Below are 20665 nucleotides of genomic sequence, written 5' to 3' on the forward strand. Positions count from 1 at the left end.
GGACATTGAGTTCTGTTTCTTAGATCTTTTTTCTCCTGTTTTTCTGTTCCTTTTAAGTTTTATCTCCATTTAGATGCAGTGTTTTATTGCTGTTTGCTGTATGTGAGCTGCGCCTCATTGTTTTCTTTCTCTTCCCGTCTTTCTCTAACTCTCTCTCTCTCTCTCTCTCTCTCTCTCTCTCTCTCTCTCTCTCTCTCTCTCTCTCTCTCTCTCTCTCTCTCTCTCCCCCTTTCTCTGCTCTGTGTCGATCATTGATTTGTCGTGTTGGTGCTAGTCTGTTGTAACTGGATCGTGAGTAGAAAGGATTTGGGACTTGCTTGTGTGTCTCCCCCTATAGGCCAGGGGCATTGCGTCTCAGCACAAAGGACACGTAAAGGGCTGTTTTAATGCTTTCATGCAGTAAATCAAAAACATAATATCTATAGACTTCACCCACTATAGCCTCAAGTCAATGTGTATTTTTGCATGGAATTTGATTGCCCTCTCATACCATTACTCTTGGCCTAAGGGAACTCCATACTTTATGATACTTTGTATTGGTAGATTCCACAGTTACAGCTGAATGTAGAATCAAATTTGCTATTATTATTATTATCTTAAAACATTCATGGCTCACTTTGAGAGAAATTGAGCTTTTAAAAGGGGTCACAATTAAACTCAATGGGAGGGAGTGTTCAAATTGTGTTCTATCTTATGGAGCTTTCTAGCTGTTAAAGTCAACTTGAAATTGAGACTATTTTTTAGAATAAATGTATATGTCTAAATTAAATGTCTATATATTTGTAATTTTTAATCTTATCTGATGTCAAGTAGGCCACATCTAGGCTACTGTTGTTGGTCCCGTTGTAACAATGTCAAATAACAATAGATTGAAAAAAGGAGAATTACCAATGGGATACGTCGAAATGCTTTTGAGGCTGAACTTGACCTTCAACCTCCAAGTTCCAGTCGAAAAGCAGACAGAAAGCCCATTTTGGTTTATAACACCCAGTTTTCATGGTCCAAACAATTCCAGGTGGATAAAAGCAAGTCCTGCATTTTTTGTTCACTTTACATTATTTGAAAAGCAAAATGACTAAATAAACACTTTTGAAGTACCTTAAAAGTAGTATTTTACATCTTCTGAAGCTGTACAGTTGCTTTTTGGGAGGTACCAATCCAAAATTTCCACTTCACTGTTTTGATATGAACACCTACATTTTTCTTTCCGGCTGAATCTCTGAAATCCCATAACAGCCTTAAGATGGTTCATGTTGACTTTAATGTCTGCTATATCAGACACGATTCTGGAACCGGGTTGATTTGGGCACTAGAATGCTACCATGACATAACACATCAATTTTCTGATACACCATAATGTCAAGTCCATGATGATAATGATAATAATGGCAGTAGGACTGAAAATGTTATTTTCAGTTTGTTTGTTTTCAAGCTAGTTTCTTTTGGTTGTTTTGTCTGGATGTGTAGATGATCATTCTGATCTTTATGAATCCTGTCAGTGGAATGCTAACTCTCCTGGACAGAGGATGGGGCTCCTTTTGTGCTCTAACTCTCTTCATGTCTTTCTGTCTTTCTTTTCCCAATTCCTTTCTCTCTCTCTTCCTCATTCCCTCTCATTCCGTCTCTCTCTCTCTATATCTGTAGGTGCAGTCACGATGCAGCAGCAAGGAGAACATCCTGAGAGCAAGTGGGTGACTGATTGTGCATTATCAGTGACGTTTGTGCAAGTGAGTTCGAGAGCATGTGTAACTTCTCACTCTTTGTCTCAGGTCACAGTGCAGTGGACATCACCAAGGTAGCTCGGAGACACCGAATGTCCCCGTTTCCCCTCACTTCTATGGACAAGGCCTTCATCACTGTGCTAGAGATGACTCCTGTCCTGGGTACCGAAATCATCAATTACAGAGGTAAGCTTTTTGTTTGGTCATACCAGCCCTAAACTACACCAAATGCCTGAACGCACAAAGTTAAGCCAGATGAGACAATATATTCACAAACTAGGGGTGTCAAAAGTATTTAGGATCAGGCTCGGTGAGATATTGGTGAATGTGAACAGGTGGGATGAAAATGCGATCAAATCAAATATGAAATATGTGCATTAGGACTAGCAGTGTAAATTTAGCCTAATAGACCTGCAACTGTCATTAATATTAGTCAGACAACAATAATAACAAGAAAAAGTCTGTTCTCGGCTGAATAACTTTAGTACCTGTTATGAGAACTCTGCAATCAGATTGCCCATCAATGTGTGTATACTATATATATATATATATATATATATAGTATACACACACCCTTTGATGTTCATGTCTGATATATATAATTTTAAAATAAAGGAATTCTGTATTATATTTGTTTTTTTTTTGTAGCTTTGAAATTGGTATTGAGAAACATTATATTTTACTTGTACTATTATAAACCACTGGCATTTTACAAACTTCTCGTAGAAAAAAAGAAAAGAAAAAAAACCTCAAAACTATTTCTGTTTACGTCATTCTCTGAATTTTTTTTTTGTTGGTCAACAATCAGTGAAAAAAAGAAAAAAAAGAATTAAAAAACAACAATGGATCATTGCAGTATGATGTTTCAGACTCTGCATGGAGTTCACAAGGATGAATTGTTTCATTTAAAAAATGTTGTCACTCATATTTTAGTATTTAAAATTCAGACCCATTCGAACAATTGTTGTGAATAAGCCTTAAAGGGGTAGTTCACCCAAAAACCAGCATTATTGTCATCATTTATTCACCCTTGTGTTGTTACAAATCCATATGACTTTCTTTCTTCCATGGAACACACAGTAAGTTTTGAAGAATGTTCTTGCTACTCATTTTCATACTGTGTAATTTGAAGAGCCATAAAACATCCTACAAATACTCCATATTACTATTACTTTTCTTATAGTAAAGAGCATTTTGTTATAGAGACGTATAAGACACGCTGTCATGAATAAGTCCTTTTGTTCTTCACGGAAGAAGGAAAGTCAAATGGATTTTGAAAGACACAAGGATGAATGAACGATGAAAGAATTTTCATTGTTTGTGGACTATCCTTTTAAACATGTAGTACTGTCCCTCTTTTGATACCAAACTGTGTTCTCATTGGCTGTTGGACTGTGGTGTATATAGGCCAGTAAGTGCTGAAGGCATATAGTCACCAAGCTTTTTGCTTTGCAGGCTTTCAGATTTTGCTTTTTCATCTTTCCTGCCTGTAGCTCCTCATCTGTCACACATCTGTTCGTTCTTTCTTTCACTCCATCATCTCTCCATCTTTCCAGCTTTAATCCTGTCGCCTGTTCCATCCGCCGTCCTCTGTTGTTTTTTAACTCGCTGACCTTCTCTGAAGCTTTGATGCCATTGTGATCATCTGAAGACAGATCCTGTGGTCAGTTTTCACACAAATCCAACCGTTAAGGCCTTCTTTCTGAATTCCGGATAAACTCTGGAAGATTTTCGATCAATCAAAGTTGCTCAGTTTACAGTTCAGTCCCACTGGTTATATTACATCCCATAGTTTTTTTGTTTACTTTATGGTCAGTGCACCAAAATTAAAAGTTTAGCCCATGCTATTCTTTTTGATGGCTCTTCTATGATTTTTCATGGCCATCACTCACACAGAGCGGCCAGCCTTGCATGTGGATGTGAATTTGCCACCAAGACGCAGGTCTGTGAGCTGGGCGTTAATGTCGGTCCATGTGGTGGGGGATAGTGGGATTGCCCATGTGGTAGTGTAATGTGCCCAATGCGTCTGGCAGGGCCCAATGCAGGTGACTTGGCCCCTCCAGCACGAAAAGGCATCTGGCGCCAGAGTGGCTCAAGTTGGCGGAAAATTCCTCTCTGCACTGGCGTCGAAGCACTGGCAGAGAGGAGAGCCCTGGCCAGTGACGCCCAAGCCCCAAAGTGTGACACAGGTCAGTGAGCACCTTACCCAGCACCTTCATGTCCGGCGCACACCTTCGAGCATGCCTGATGCTCATCTGGCCCCAGTAATGTGTGGAATAGTCATCCATGCCTCAGTGCCATTTCACCTCCAGACCAGCAAGGGGCGATTGAGAGTTGTTTGCAGCCGCCGATGAGAGGGTGGAAAAAGAAACTCATGTCAAGGACTGATCTGAGCGTCGCTGAATCACAATTTGCATACTTCTGCATACTTGTATGCAAAGTATAATACACAAATTTTAGCCGGGGATTGTTTAGTTGTAAGTATGATGAAAGTCAATACAAAATTGTGACACGAATCGTGTCTTGATATTACTTTCAGTGAATCATTGCAAGCAAATCCACTTGCATTGCATGGAATGATCCATCCAATCAGAAATAGTATGCCATTTTGGGTAACTTTTGACATACTACTTTAATGTGACACTATTACGGATAGTATGTCGAATTGGGATTCAGCTCATAAGAGACAAGTGATTCACTGGAGTCTTTTGTTTTCCTTTAGCTTGTTCCACTGATTTGGACATGGCATGGTTGTCATAAATAGTCAATGGAATCATGTTCCATGTTTGGCTGTATTTGTTTGGTTTATCCATGGAGAATGGCCTAGTTTGGAAGAGTTTTGTTGTCATTTTGCATCCTAGATCATTTGCCCATAACTTCTGCTATTGAATGCAATGGTCAGAGATGTCAGTGTGCTTGCAAACAAAAAACAACTGTAAAAGTACAAACGACTTAAAGCAAACATTCAATACACAAGCTTTTCTGACAAAACCCAGCAGCTCCTCAAACACTGTGCATTCAATCTATCAGTAACTGTGTGTAGAGCTTCACTGTTTCCTGACGGATAAAAGTGATTGATTTTCAGCTCAGTGCGAGCGTAAGGAGGGCAGGTCCAGATCAGCGTAAATAGAGGAAATATCCTCACCCAGCCAAGTAATGTCACTCATAAATTTTTGAAATGCGTTGTTCATACAACAAGATGGGTGTAAGTTATGAGCGGCTGTCTGTTTTAAAACCTCTTTCTGTCACCTCGGTTAATAAAATGAATTTAAAATGTATAAATGGTCTCAGCCTTGGAGAAGATTGGCCATTTAGAGTATGCTGAGGTGAGACAGTCTGTTCTGCTGGATTTTGATGTATAAGAGTTTCTGATGCACTGATATGAATTACCAATAACCAATAGGTTTGCAGATATTGCCGTATACATCTGTGTCGACATATGCCACTATTCAAAAGTTTGGTGTCGGTAAGATTTAAAAATTATTTCTGAAAGAAGTCTTTGTCTATTCAAAATACAGTAACAATAGTATCTCTTTAGGATCCAATTCTTATTGTTAACTATAGTTGCTTATTAGCATGCATATTAGTATGATGATAGCTGTTTATTAGTACTTATAAAGCACATATTGATGCCTTATTATGCATGACCTTATTCTACATGCCTTAAGCCTAACCACTACCTAAACATAACTACCTTACATTAAGATTGTGTATTTTTATAATGAATGTTATAAGTTTCTTTTTTTCTAATATTTTTTAAAGTAATTTATTCCTGTGATGGCAAAGCTTATTTTTCAGCAACCATTATCGGTACTCCAGTTTTTAGAGACACTTTGATCTGGTTAATCAAGAAACTTTTCTTGTTATTATTAATGTTGGAAACAGTTGTATTCCTTAATATTTTTTGTGGAATCTCTGATGCATGTTTTCAGAATTATTTGATGATTAGAATGGAGTCTGATATTATGGCTGATTATTTTTGCTCACCTAGGATGATTTTAAATGGGGAAAAAAATATTTAAAAAAACAACAAATTATTCTAGTTTTAAAGGATAGATTGAAATAGCTTTAAAAAAAAAAATTTAAAGGGGGGGTGAAATGCTGTTTCATGCATACTGAGCTTTTTACACCTTTAAAGACTTGGATTCCCATCCTAAACATAGACAAAGTTTCAAAAACTAATGTTGGACGTTTGATGGAGTATTTCTGTGTTTAAAATACTCCTTTCGGTTTCTCACAAGTTTCGGCGAGTTTTTTTCGAGTATGGGTCTACTTGACGTTAAATAGATCGGAAGGTCCTTGTATGGGCCGTAAGGGCTCTTCTCCCGGTAGGGTGCGCGCGCGTGTGACTAGAGCGAGAGAGGAAATGCACGCTGTAAACAGTCTCTCAGGTGCAGATCCAGTCGTCCGTGAACACTTATGTCGCGCGCCGCGCTCCACTTTATTCCTATGGGTGACGTCGAGCGACTTCAACACTTCAGCACAGCATTCCGGGAAGGCAGCGCTGCATTTGAACCGATTTGAACGCAGAAATGACGGGAAGCTTCAAGGCATCGCTTCAGTCGCGTCTCAAAGTGGATCTCCACGGTAACTGCTGTCACAGGACTTCACCAAATCATACCAAAGAAGTGTGTTTTTGACAGAGTGGTCCCAGCGATAAAGGTTCGGTCCTTGGAAGCAGCCGGTGAGTAAATCAACTTCAAATGTCTCTGCTGTTGGCTACCATCGCGTGAGTAAACATCAGTAAACGATACGATCGCGTGCTTCGTCATTCAAATGCGCTAACGGTTAACGTTTTTCCATTGTTGTTCTGTATAACGTTACACTATTCTGACTCTGACGTGCAAAACCGTTTTGCTTGCTACCTCTAAGGTCTAACGTTAGTCACATACAATAGTCCATAAACCGAATCATGTCCTCATAAACTGCGCGTAAAGACACACAAAGGCCCCTAAATACAGTACATACCACAGAGACGGACATCCTGATGTTGCCGTTTCTCCTGTTCAATTTATTTCAGCCTCAGATTTGATTGTGGATCATTATCTGTATTAGCTGAGATAGATGGGTTTCTCCACGCTTGAGGACGTCACCGCTTTGCGGGCTTGTCATTCTTTAGCTCCGCCCACACGATACGCCTCCAGGCGCTCGTTTTTTTCCGGAAAGACTCGGTACAGCCCAAATTTTTTTTTTAAATATGATAAAACTAAAGACTTTTCGGAGATCTGAAGGATGCAATACTACTCTATAGGTACTCAAGATTGACATGAGATTGACTGAAACTGAGTGTTTCACCCCCCCTTTAACTTTCTCTCTCTCTTTCTCTCTCTCTCTCTCTCTCTCTCTCTCTCTCTCTCTCTCTCTAATATATATATTAGAGAGAGAGAGAGACACAGAGAAAGTTTAAAAAAGTTTTTTTGACAAGTATATATACTTGACAAGTGTGTGTGTGTGTATATATATATATATATATATATATGTATGTATGTATATATATGTATATATATATATATATATAGATGTATATATATAGATGTGTGTATATATATATATATATATATATATATATATATATATATATATATATATATATATATATATATATATATATACACATATACATATACATACACACTTGTCAAATTCGATAATATTTTTCACAATAATGTTTTCAATTTTATTTATAATATATGGTATTTATATGTACCTCAATACTGCACTTTCCCAAAAATAAATGTATATTTGGTGTTTATTGTTTATTTGGTTAGAAGTTATGAGAAGTTTAATGGGTGTCATTACCAACCCAGTGGGCAGTTGATGTCAATTTAACATCAATATGACATCAAACATTGGTGTCAAAATTACATCACAAAATACGTCTAGAATGAAAGTCATATTGGCGTCAAGGTGCCAGCTGGGAATCTTATTAGTATTATAAACGTTTATTTCATTTGTATTTTTTTAAATATAAGTTTCAATTTAATTGAGTCAAAGATAACTTAAAGATTACATTTCTTTTAGAATCCGTTTTATGAGACACTGCTTTAGTGTTAATTTCAAGATGACAGCATTTGGTATGGACTTGCATGTGGTCTCTTTACGGGCCTGTGCTCGGCTTTGTTGAGTTGATCTGTGCTTTTTGTATTGTAGCTGCAGGGAATCGTTGCAGTTTCACGGTGACTGGGTTGTCAGGGCTCTGTGATGCGCGCTTGAGTACTCATCTCTGTGTGTAGATAACACCGTACCCATCTGTTTGATCTCCCAATCCAGACACGCGCTATTTTTAGAGCCTCGTCAGATGTGCTGTTTTAGAGAAATAAGTCTTTTCTAATCAGCCTCCAACCGAGAAGAGGCCTCATTAGCATCAGCTCGTTCTCCCTCTCTCATTCTCGTGCTTTATCTCTACAAGAGCGCCTTTGCACTCTCCCATTCTTTCTTTTTCTGTCTCTCTTTATTCTCTCTCTCTCGCTTTCCTTCTGGCTCTCCCCGATTCTTTATTCCTTCTCCTCTTTCTCTCTCTCTGTCTGTCATCTCTCTTTTCTCTTCTTCTTTTCATGTGTGGGAGGGCGCTTGTTGCTTCCCCAAGAGATCTCAGTCTTTGTGAGTGTAAGTGTGTGTGTTTGGTGTTCAGAGGAAATGGCACATCTGTGTTTTAGGGCACACTCTCTACCACCTTTCCTACACCTTCATTTAGGCTATGGGTGAATTCCTCTGCTTTCACATGAAAATATGAAATATGTGACATTCGACCGCTGACAAAGTTCTTTATTCATAGTGCCTAAAATGGCTGACTCCCCTGATAAGTGCCCTGACTATTGAACTAGAGAGCTGATTGAGAAACACCCCTACCCCTCTTTTCCGTTCAAAAATATATTCTTAATGAAAATAACCTTTTTAAATTAAATATATTCTTTAAATAATCAAAATAACAGCTGTGGGTTATGCTAGCTACAAATATTCAAGGATAGCACTTTTATCAATTAACAGTATGTTAAACTAGCTAGCTTGTTGATTAGTTTAATACAACTTTTGTAACTTCATCATCGACTGGTGGTGTGCTAAGCTAATATACTAACTGGTTAGCTTGATTCACTGATATGATGTCTGATTCCTCAATTAGTGTAACTTTTCAGTCATTTAGGATGATTTAAACATTTTCAAGGCTTATGGATGTTATTTCACTATGTATGGGTGTTCAATTTAACTATTATGGGTAATCTTTTTTGTAACAGTGCTAGCTAATAAATACTACAAATAATGTTGTACAATTTGTGACACTGTGTGCAAGGTTAGCAGACTTGTCAGTGGTGTTTGCCAATTAACATTATGCTAAGCTAATGTGCTAATCTGTTGACTTGCAGGCTACAAGAGTAAACAGAACATGAAATGTTGAACTGGCAGTTAATAAAGTACATTCTTTGTCTTAATAAATTAGTTAAGAGAGTGTAAATCATAATATGCACCGTCCTTGTTTTTACATCTGTCTGTTCATGTTGTTTGGTTGCATGTGTGCATTTGCTTTCTCATGTGGCTTTTGCTGTCCTCTGATCTAGGCACATTTTCCCTTTATAACCTTTACAAAGGAAGTTAACTTTCTTTGTTGCTGTATTCATAATTGTATGAGTTCATGAGAACTTTTTTTTTTTTTGTAGATGGAATGGGTCGAGTTCTGGCTCAGGACGTCTATGCCAAAGACAACCTGCCTCCTTTTCCTGCGTCAGTTAAAGATGGCTATGCTGTTCGAGGTGATTGCCCTTTTCTGTCAAATTCACACAGTCACACACTGTCTCGATAACCCCTTTTGCACACAAATGGTGCCTTTTACTTGAATCTATTTTTTCAGACCTCTCAGTTAGTACTGCATTTAAACTGACTTAAGAGCAGAGTGATCACATAACTGATTATATAAGATAACCTGCCCATAAATATACATTTGCACATTAAGTCTTAAGGGTAGTTCACACTGACCAAACAAATGCCTGCAAACACGAACAAACATTCAGACAGTTTTAACATCCAAAGCAATTTAAAGAATTGATTTTACACCTCCGTTAAATTCATATATATAGGAAATAGATACATCAACATATCAAATCTTTAGAAATCATTTCACACAAATGATGTTTGCACCAAGTTGAAAGGGCTGACTTCCTAGTCTGCCACCTTTTGGCAGCTGCATGAATGATTATCTCCCTTTTACCCGTAATACTTTATCATCATAAGCTTAATAAGATATAACAACCTTTTTTCTTAACCTTATTACCATTAGAATCTAATTCAACAAACCTGTAAACCTTCTGAAACTAACTCTGAGTTACTCTTTTTATTGTTTTTCAGCTGCTGATGGCCCTGGGGATCGCTTCATCATCGGAGAGTCTCAGGCTGGGGAGCAGGTAAGTTAAGCTATCACCAACTAGTTAGCTAAACTAGTCTTCTTGCACTTTTGTGCCATGAAAACATGCTGAGTTTCCTTACACATACACTTGAAATGCCTGCTTTTGCACTGGCGCCTTGTGTCTGCAGGAAGCTTATGTGCTCAGATGGCAAGAAAATTCAGAATCAGTGAGCGTGGTTAATGAGTGTATTACACGCACACACACACAGAGTGGAGGGGAGATCCCCATGGGATGTGTGCAGCAAAAATGCAGGCCAGCACTTCAGTGCTCATTGCTGATGTCCACTAGTGCACTGGTGTGTAGAGTGTGTGTTTGTGTCATGGGCCATAGCTGATGCCATACAAATAACAATGTATATGTATGTAAATGTTATTTCATGTAAATAAAAGCAATTTCAGAAAGACAAAACATCAGTATTTTGCTTTCACGCCACAGACATAGACTGTACTTTGATACAGTGCTGAGGGTCTTTTTCTGTGTGTAGCCCACTCTTACAGTTATGCCAGGCCAAGTGATGAGGGTGACAACAGGTGCTCCTATCCCATGTGGTGCAGACGCTGTAGTGCAAGTAGAAGACACAGAACTGCTACGAGAGTCTGAAGATGTAAGTATATCACATTCTCAACCACAAACTAATTTAAACTACTTTAATGAATATATATTTAAACAAATAATAATAACCACACAAAAAAACCCTTCTAATAAATAACTTTAACTTACTCAAAATTAACCAATTAACTGCTTTATTTTTAAGGAAACTGCATAAATATGTTTTGTGTTATGGTTTTAATATGGATAAAACTAGAAACACAACACACAAGCCCTTCTAAACAGTGTGTAGGAATTTGCAAATAAATGAATGTCCCAGTGTCATTACTATACATACGCTGGTTGGTTATTACAGGGTACAGAGGAGCTGGAGGTGAGGATCCTGGTTCAGGCCCGTCCAGGGCAGGATATCAGGTGAGTGGGACTGTAGTTTGCTTCCTCAGTAAAAAAATAATCTAACCTAATATTTACTTTTTATTTTTGTACTGTTTTTCCATCCTAACTATTTCCGCACCAATTTGATGATTTTCACAAAAAATGTCTGGCCCCCAGAATATTTTGTTGTATAAATATATGAACATGCAGGATATAAAAAGAAAGACTTAAATGTGGGTAAGTTTCATAAAAAAAATTAAAAAAAAAACTACAACGTGCATAAGCAACGCTTTAATCACTTTTTAATGCTCCTTTTTTGACTGTGTATTGATCTTGAGATTCTCTACTGTTTCAGAAGATACATAATAGCGCTCCCTACCGATTGCTTATTACTTTTGAACTGTTACCAAATTAATATGGTGTGGTCAGTGTAAAGTAACAATGATGAATACAAAGTTTGATGTCAGTACGCCAAAGCATTGCAGAGATAAAGCCTCAGAATCTGCTTGGCATCATGCAAAAAATGTTGTGAAATGTTGCATTATTCGTGAAAGGTTTTGTCTATCAAAAAGCTTTTAATAACTTTTTTGCCAACATTGACTGAAGATGATTGGAGCTGATTTCAGTGAAAATTGGACCCTTAGTCTAGGAGGAGTTTGAAAAAGGTTTTCAAATAGATTCAAAATGGTGGACAGCATGGCATAACTGGTATCATTGTTCTCGGTATGACTCAAGAAATCTATTAAGTCCAGTTTCAGTACAATAGGCAACATTTATCAGAAGCTATTAACATTTTTGGAAATTTGATTTTAACTTTAATTCTCAACTTTTTTAGTACCTTCAGGGCATGGTGTCAATAACACTTGCTGAGTTTGTATTGATACGGCAATGTGTTCATAAAATAGAGTATTTTACGATAAAATTAAAGATGACCGGCACCCAAAATGGCTCACATGGGAAAATAGTTTTTTGAAAATGCTTTGGTTTATCAAAAACCTTTTAATGTTTATTATCCCTCTTTGCTTGGCCCCTGATAACAGTTTTATATTTAAATATCTAATGTATTTCTGATGGCAAAGCTGAATTTTCATCATTCAGCATTACTCAAGTCTTCAATGTCACATGATCCTCCAGAAATCATTCTAATATGCTGATCTGGTGCTATGTTGAAAACAGTGATTTTTTTATTATTTAGGATTCATTGATGAAACTTAAAAAGAGCAGCATTTTTGAAAAATAGTTTTTGTAACATAAATGTATTTACTATTACTTGTATTTAACTGAATGCATGCTTGCTGTAAAAAGGTAGTGTATGTGTACATATATCATGTTTTGATCATGTTTTAAATATTCTTAATCAGACTAATATGTTTAAACTAGTAACGTAAAGCCTGATGTTAGTCTGTTCTCTTGCTTGTCACACACAGGCCTATTGGTCATGATATTAAGCGTGGAGAGTGTGTTTTGGCTAAGGGCACTCACATGGGTCCATCTGAGATCGGCCTCTTGGCTACTGTCGGAGTCACAGAGGTGGAGGTGCAGAAATTCCCAGTTGTAGCAGTCATGTCCACTGGCAATGAGGTAGGGCTTGCTTGTGTCTGTTGCTTTATTCTATTTTGCTCATGGTGTTTTAAAACATGTTTGGACGTGTGTATGTATTCTTATGTGTGCAGTTGTTAAACCCTGAGGATGACCTCCACCCAGGCAAGATCAGGGACAGTAACCGATCCACACTGTTGGCCACCATTCAGGAGCACGGCTATCCCACCATCAACCTCGGCATCGTCGGAGACAAGTCAGCATCCCTCCCTTACCGCCCACACACACGCACACGCACGCACACACACACAGTCAGCTTTGCACATGTCTAAATCTTTCCAGCCTCAGCACTCCTCTGAAACTCTGAAATCAGCTCATATATTAGAATCGATACAGGATCATACAACGTCTCAGCAGAATTTACTGAAAGACAGCACTTCCTGCAGTCCTCTGAAGTATTTTTCCACCATTATTTGTATTTACATAAATATACTGTAAGTATGTATACTGTTTAAGAAGTAACTACGAACGTTGAAAGTATCAGTGATAAGTGACTGAAAACAAATTTGAACAAAGTATCTAATGCATTTAGTATAAATATAAAATATAACAAGATATTGTGTATTTCGAAATGTATTATTTATTGTTTATGTAATTCTGCTGACATATCCAATGAAGTCTGTCCAAAAAGAGGATGTTTTATTTTTTCAGTTGAAGTGTATTATAAAGTTCAAAGTTTGGGGTCCGTAAGATGAAAAAAAAATCTTATGCTCACCTAGGCTGCATTTATTTGATCAAAAATAAAGTAAAAACAGTAATATTGTGATGTAGTACTGAAATTTAAAATAATTATTTTCTATTTTAGTTTATTTTAAAATTAATTTATTCCTGCGATGACAAAGCAGCCGTTACTACTTTCTGTGTCACATGATCCTTCAGAAATAATTGTATTATGCTAATTTGCTTCTAAAGAAATATTTAATATCATTATCAATACTGAAAACAGTTGTGCTGCTTAATTATTTTGTGCAAACTGTGATACATGCTTTTTTTCAGGATTCTTATATGAATAGAAATTTTAAAAGAAACGGCATTTATTTGAATCTTTTGTAAAAATGTAAAAAAGATTCAAATAAATATTTTGAAACAATGTAAAAGTCTTTACTGTCACTTTTGATCAATTAAATGTGTCCTTGATGAATAAAAATATTACATTCAGGTTATTGCTTGCATTCAATTTGCACTAACCGTGTAACATCAGGTTCACACATACTTCATTTGCAGTACGTATGCAGTTCAGAAGCAGCATGGGCTCATGTGCTTTTACATATGACACTTTGCAGTGCACAACTAATACCAAAAGCACAACAATTATACATATTTTTTTATGTATAATAAAACATATCGGTGTTTAGTTTTTTTCATCATTGTAATTATCTTTGTACACCATACAGTTGTACAATCCTTCTCAGACATATTCACATTTAAATGCACTAAATTTAAATAACATTAAATTCATTATTTCTAAATTTATATATTAAGTTGCTCCAGCAAGTGGAAAAACATTTAAACATACAGTGGGTACGGAAAGTGTTCAGACCCCCTTACATTTTTTACTCTTTGTTATATTGCAGCCATTTGCTAAAATCATTAATGTACACACAGCACCCCATATTGACAGAAAAACACTGAATTGTTGACACTTTTGCAGATTTATTAAAAAAGAAAATCTGAAATATCACATGGTCCTAAGTATTGAGACCCTTTGCTCAGTATTTAGTAGAAGCACCCTTTTGATCTTTTGAAGCACCCTGCAGATCATCTCCATTTCTGTCAGGTTGGATGGTAAATGTAGGTGGACAGCCATTTTCAGGTCTCTCCAGAGATGCTCAATTGGGTTTAAGTCAGGGCTCTGGCTCGGCCATTCAAGAACAGTCACAGAGTTGTTGTGAAGCCACACCTTCATTATTTTAGCTGTGTGCTTAGGGTCATTTTTTCTTGTTGGAAGGTGAACCTTCGGCCCAGTCTGAGATCTTGAGCACTCTGGAGAAGATTCTCGTTCAGGATATCCCTGTACTTGCCGCATTAATCTTTCCATCAATTGCAACCAGTCATCCTGTCCCTGCAGCTGAAAAACACCCCCACAGCATGATGCTGCCACCACCTGTACGGGGCAGCACCACTCTTTACTGTTGGGACTTTATTGGACAGGTGATGAGCAGTGCCTGGTTTTCTTCACACATACCGCTTAGAGGCAAAAAAGTTCTATCTTGGTCTTATCAGACCAGAGAATCTTATTTCTCACCATCTTGGAGTCCTTCAGGTGATTTTTAGCAAACTCCATGTGGGCTTTCATGTGTCTTTCACTGAGGAGAGGCTTTCCTCGGGCCACTCTGCCATAAAGCCCCGTCTGGTGGAGGCCTGCAGTGATGGTTGACTTTCTACAACTTTCTCCCATCTCCCGACTGCATCTCTTGAGCTCATCCACAGTGATCTTTGGGTTATTCGTTACCTCTTTCACCAAGGCTCTTCTTCCCCGATTGCTCAGTTTTGCTGGACGGCCAGCTCTAGGAAAGGTTCCGGTTATCCCAAATGTCTTCAATTTAAGGATTATGGAGGCCACTGTTCTTTTAGGAACCTTAAGTGCAGCAGAATTGTTTTTGTAACATTGGCCAGATTTGTGGCTTGCCGCAGTTCTGTCTCTGAGCTCTCTTTAGGCAGTTCCTTTGACCACATGATTCTCATTTGCTCTGACATGCACTGTGAGCTGTAAGGTCTTATATAGACAGGTGTGTGGCTTTCCTGAACAAGTCCAATCAGTATAATCAAACACAGCTAGACTCAAATGAAGGTGTAGAAGCATCTCAATGATGATCAGAAGAAATGGGCAGCATCTGAGTGAAATATATGAGTGTCACAGTAAAGGTTCTCAATACTTAGGATCATACGATATTAAGTTTTTCTTTTTTAATAAATCTGCAAAAATGTCAACATTTCTGTGTTTTTTCTGTCAATATGATGTGCTTGTGTACATTCATGAGAAAAAAATTAACTTAAATTATTTTAGGAATATAACAGTGTGAAAAATGTAAAGGGGTCTGAATACTTTCCGTACCCACTGTACTTTTCTTATTAAAATTGCAAACATTTTAAACTAAAACTTATAATTGACAATATTCCCTAGACTCATTCCCTTTCTTTTTGATATAAATCTTCATATAAGAAATACATGTTATAAAGAATTGTGTTTTTCCACCTCAAGAGACAATGTCGCCTTGTTTATCTAAATATGAGTTAAAGTGTAGTTTCGCTTGCTTTGCCCTGGGCAAAAAGCCATGTGTTGACTGTGAAACACAGTGGAGCTTAATTATATGCATTTATGGAGAAATTTCTACATTTTCATGTCAATCCATGTTTTATGCGAACTGTACATTGGGACTTTAATTTAACGCATGCTACACAGCAAAAATAGAACTGGTGCGGAAATGATCACTGCATACGCACCGCTCCTAAACCTTATTGCTGAACCACATCCATGTGCCGTGTGAATGCTCTAATCTGTTAACAAGGCCTTGGGAAAAAAAATGATGTGTGAACCTGGTGTTAGCAAAAATTTTACTCTTAACTAGCATAGAGAAAAATGGAAGTCATTTGGCATGAACATGTTTTCTAACTCCCCCTGCAGCCCAGACGACCTGCTGAACGCCCTAAACGAGGGCATTAGTCGTGCTGATGTCATCATCACCTCCGGGGGCGTGTCCATGGGTGAGAAGGTCAGTTGATTGGAGTTGTCTGGAAGTGTATGCAAAGTCACATGCTTGAAATATCTGAGCCTCTCAATAAAGGAATGCAGCCTCACGGAGATTAATCTGCTTCATGTCAAGCAGAGGATTCCTTTGGTTTACCCAAAGGCCAGGAGATCTCGAATCAAAACACTTTAAGAGCTCATGCCGCAGGTCACTGTGTGTTTTACTGCCATCTAGTGTTACTGCTTGTTTTTTGTCACAAAGCAACACTTGTTAATCTGACCTTTTATTTTGGGTCTTTGCCCAGGCAGCAGTGCACTGACCGCCTCTTGCTCTTGATTTTCCGCCCTATTAATTAGAGCTCTTTAATTACCCAATGCTTCACTTCACCAGGCAGGGATAGATGTGTTGTAATACATGAGTGGAGAAAGGCAAACACACACACACCACTAACGGTTCATTGTTTTTTTGTGGGTTTTTTTCAGGACTACCTGAAGCAAGTGCTGGATATAGACCTCCATGCCCAGATCCACTTCGGTCGAGTGTTTATGAAACCAGGGTGAGTGAGAGAAGCAGTGTTAGTCATACAGAGCTAGACTTGCATAAAGTCTGTACGGGGCACCACTGATATGAGGCGAGGCATTTTAGCACAGCATTTAGTAGTGCTCTGGGATAAAACTAACTGCCGAAAAACTCTTCTAAAGGGTTTAATGCCATGACCTCCAAAATTTTGGCAAAGCTATAATATTGATACAAACCAGTGCACCCTCACTCCCAGAAGTTGTGAAGCACCCCGCCAATCATTTTTCTTCAGCTCCATTTGCTGGTTTTTGTGTGCAAACATAGGCATATAATCTTTTTTTTTTTTTGTGACATGTGAAGGCCAAGTATGGTAACCCATATCGGAATTCGTTCGTCTTCATTTAACTGATCGAAATTAGTGCACACATTAACCACTTCAGCTCTGCAGCACATTTTGCATTTTTTTTTGAGAATTAGGCATATCTGAATTTAAAAGAGCGCCCTGCCTACATGCATTGGAGTAAATTGATAAAAATTGTCTCATTTTACAGAAAACACTGTTTCCACTGTTGTGGAATATTGCATATATTATATTGTATCTATTCACCATTTTATGATAAACATATATAAAAAATAAATATTTTGATTTATTTTTAATTTATTTATTTAAACATCTATATTTGTTTTATCTGTTTGGTCTACAACCTTTCTGACAGTTTCTGTTGATTCTACAAATTGGCACTTAAAAGGGGAATTTTTTTTTTTGATATCTCCTTCCAAAAAAAGCTATTGAGATTTATCTGTCCAAACTATCTAATAACTCCTACTCATCTGCATTGACGTAAGCCTGCCACTAGGAAATCGAAAAGAAGGCTTCGCCTCTTCAACTTTGTAAAGGGAGATCTCGGGCTCTGATTGGTCTAGAAACATGATCAACATGTTTAAAAAGAGCTGAGATTCTCAGCTCATAGACATGTGAAAATAGTATTCAGACTATATTATTTTATTATATGTAATATAAATGCAGAAGTTATTGGGTTATTAAGAAAGCTGAGGTTCTAATCTTTCAAATGATACCATATATGTCTAGTTTTGTGGTGCTCAAGTTATAGATTTTTAAAAAAGATTTTTTTAAAAGATTATGATGCATTATTCCACAAGGGCTGGTCCAATGGGTCCTTGTGGACGCGTCCACACAAGCGCTAGGGTGCGCGCGGCAAAAACGACGTCAACGCGGAGCGGCCGGTTGTGCATGTTGGGTGACAACCTCCCCATTTTGCCTGCCGGTGTGCAGCGCATTTTTTTTAACAGCGTGATTTACTCCGCATCCGAAGACGAACGAGTTCTAGGCGAATCTAGCTGAGCATGACGTATCATCACACCGGCACCCGGTTTGCACATACAAATTAGGTGCTTATATTTTTACAAAACGAGCCTACAAAAGCAGAAATACGCCCTTTTAAATAAAGATCCATGTTTAACCAAACTAAAAAAAAATCACAAAACTAAAAAAACTTTAGTGAAATTAGGAAATATTTAAGAGACCGTTAATTTAGTTGTATGCATGTGTGCATATATTTTGTTCTCATGTCACAAGGAATAATATCAAGGTTTACGGAGTTTTACACGATTCTTTTGTAGTGTGGTTTTTGGTGAAATGTGCTAAAATAAATATCATCCCCTGTGTATATTAGCCCGCTTTTTCCTGATGGTTTATAGAACAATTACTCCGAGTCGCCCTCTGTCGTTTCAAAGAATAGCACAAAGGTGAGTGCGTCAAGTATAAACGCCTTGTCCGTTTGGGGAGGAGCGCGCGGTCAGCGGAGGCTCGCGCTCCGGAGCCGGGCGAAAGTATAAACAAGGCTTAAGGACTAGTGAGTAGTAAACACACACGCACTGCAAACCATGGACACACCCAAGAACAGAGAGCAGCTATTTTGCTATGGCCCCTGGTGAGCGATTGCGGATTAGGTGCCTTGTCAATACCTTGTACCCAAGTCATTTCCTGCCGGTATTGAGAGAGACTCTAACCATTAGGCCACAACTGACCCCTTCATTTGATCCAAAAACAAAGAAAATTAAACAGAACAAGAGCTACATAGTGTTTATATCAGTACTTTTTTAGTGTTATTTATATAGTATTACACTATTTATTTATATGTTACATTTGCTTGTATTTTATTTTTTCAGAACTACTTACCCTCATGTTTTTCGACACCCGTAAGACCTCTGTTCATCTTCGGAACACAAATGTGGATATTTTTGTTGAAATCCGATGGCTCAGAAAGGCCTTCATTGGTAACGCCATTTCCCCCTTTCAAGACCCATAAAAGGCACTAAAGTAGTCGTTACAAAGCCCATCTCACTACAGTGGCTCTACAATAATTTTATGAAGGGACGAGAATAGTTTTTGTCTATAAAAAGATGAAATAACAGTGTATTGATTCATAATTCGGATTGCCAAAGTCACGTGATTTCAGCTGTTTGTTACGCGATCCAAATCATGAATCAATACGCTGATTCATAACGGTTCGACAATTTATTTTGAAATTGGCCGATCACTATATAAGTCATTATTTTTGGTGTTTTTTGCACACAAAAACTATTCTCGTTGCTTCATAAAATTATTGTAGTGAGATGGACTTTTATGGGTCTTGAAAGAGGAAATGACATTGTGGCAAATGGAGGCCTTACTGAGCCATTGGATTTCAACAAAGATATCTTCCGTGTTCCGAAGATGAGCGGAGGTCTTACGGATGTCGAACGTGTTTTCATTTTTGGGGGAATTAACCCTTTAAGAGTTTCAGAGAGCTGTGTTATAATTTGCCATAACCCACTGACTGTACATTTTCTCATTACACATTAAGTCTGACTAGAGAATCTATTTTATTTTTGTATTATTATTTTGGTTGTTATTGGAATACAGAATATTGATGCTTTATTCTATTTCTGTTTCAGTTTGCCTACTACGTTTGCCACCTTAGACATTGACAGTGCCAGAAAACTGATCTTCGCCCTCCCAGGTACAATATTCTGTGTATTTGTCATGCGAACGAACAGAGAAGTATTGACAGGAAGAATGTCTCTGTTGGCACTTTTTAGAATTGACACAAATGAGAACACGTACATACACAAACCCAGGTGACTGAGTTTCCTGTTTTTCCTATGTATGTATTGTACCAATTAGAACAATTTCCCTTATTCTAAGTATATACATAAACCTACATACTTATATAGTACCATCTCTAAACTAAATGGTCCCTTCTCCATAAAATATAATCAGCCAACGGTTGCCCACTTATGTACCCTTCTGCAAACCTACATTTCCATGCTTGCCCACTGGCCTGATTAGCTTCCCCAGGCTTGTCCCCACCCCGAGCCCACTGTGCTCCCACCATGTGCCTTCAAAAACCAGGTGGTTGAGGCAGTGGTGACAGTGGCGATTTCTATATTCCCCTTTAAAGGTAATTTCACCTACAGAGACACAGGGGCGACTCTTCTGGAGACTGTGCCCCTGAGTGACAGCGAGGCCAGCAGACTCCCTGTGCCTCCTCCCCCACGAGGAAGTAGGTGCTCTTAATTCAGGAAATAAGCCCTGTCTTCAGCCCGTGCTCAGAAAACGGAAATGGACTCGAAATTTTGACACAAAACCCTAATTAACCGGTTTTCGAAATCAGAACAGGATTTAACACAAAATCTCTTTTTAGTGCACTTGGGCTCATTTGGGACCAGTATGATATAATCATTACAGACACAAGATAATAAAATATGAAAAAAGCCTTGTCTAATCTAACAACCTCCAAAACACAATGAGATG

At 37.9% G+C, this 20665-nt stretch overlaps 1 protein-coding gene across 18 annotated transcripts in view; it reads left to right on the plus strand.

Annotated features, from left to right (window-relative positions):
• Nucleotides 1-20665, plus strand: part of gphna (gephyrin a) — a 119681-nt gene that overhangs the window by 94622 nt on the left and 4394 nt on the right. For 8 of the 18 annotated variants that reach the window (XM_067455328.1, XM_067455331.1, XM_067455329.1 and 5 more), the window contains 13 exons: nt 1645-1687; nt 1770-1907; nt 3755-3910; nt 9374-9466; nt 10059-10114; nt 10602-10721; nt 11022-11080; nt 12469-12622; nt 12715-12836; nt 16266-16353; nt 16812-16885; nt 19807-19871; nt 20313-20414. In XM_067455328.1, the coding sequence (XP_067311429.1) occupies nt 1645-1687; nt 1770-1907; nt 3755-3910; nt 9374-9466; nt 10059-10114; nt 10602-10721; nt 11022-11080; nt 12469-12622; nt 12715-12836; nt 16266-16353; nt 16812-16885; nt 19807-19871; nt 20313-20414 (1270 nt within the window). The remainder of the gene's footprint in view (nt 1-1644; nt 1688-1769; nt 1908-3754; nt 3911-9373; nt 9467-10058; nt 10115-10601; nt 10722-11021; nt 11081-12468; nt 12623-12714; nt 12837-16265; nt 16354-16811; nt 16886-19806; nt 19872-20312; nt 20415-20665) is intronic. The other 10 variants (XM_067455339.1, XM_067455344.1, XM_067455340.1 and 7 more) reach the window with 3 other exon arrangements.

Source organism: Pseudorasbora parva, chromosome 10 (assembly GCF_024679245.1).
Source record: "Pseudorasbora parva isolate DD20220531a chromosome 10, ASM2467924v1, whole genome shotgun sequence".
In the NCBI taxonomy this organism is placed as follows: Eukaryota; Metazoa; Chordata; class Actinopteri; order Cypriniformes; family Gobionidae; genus Pseudorasbora; species Pseudorasbora parva.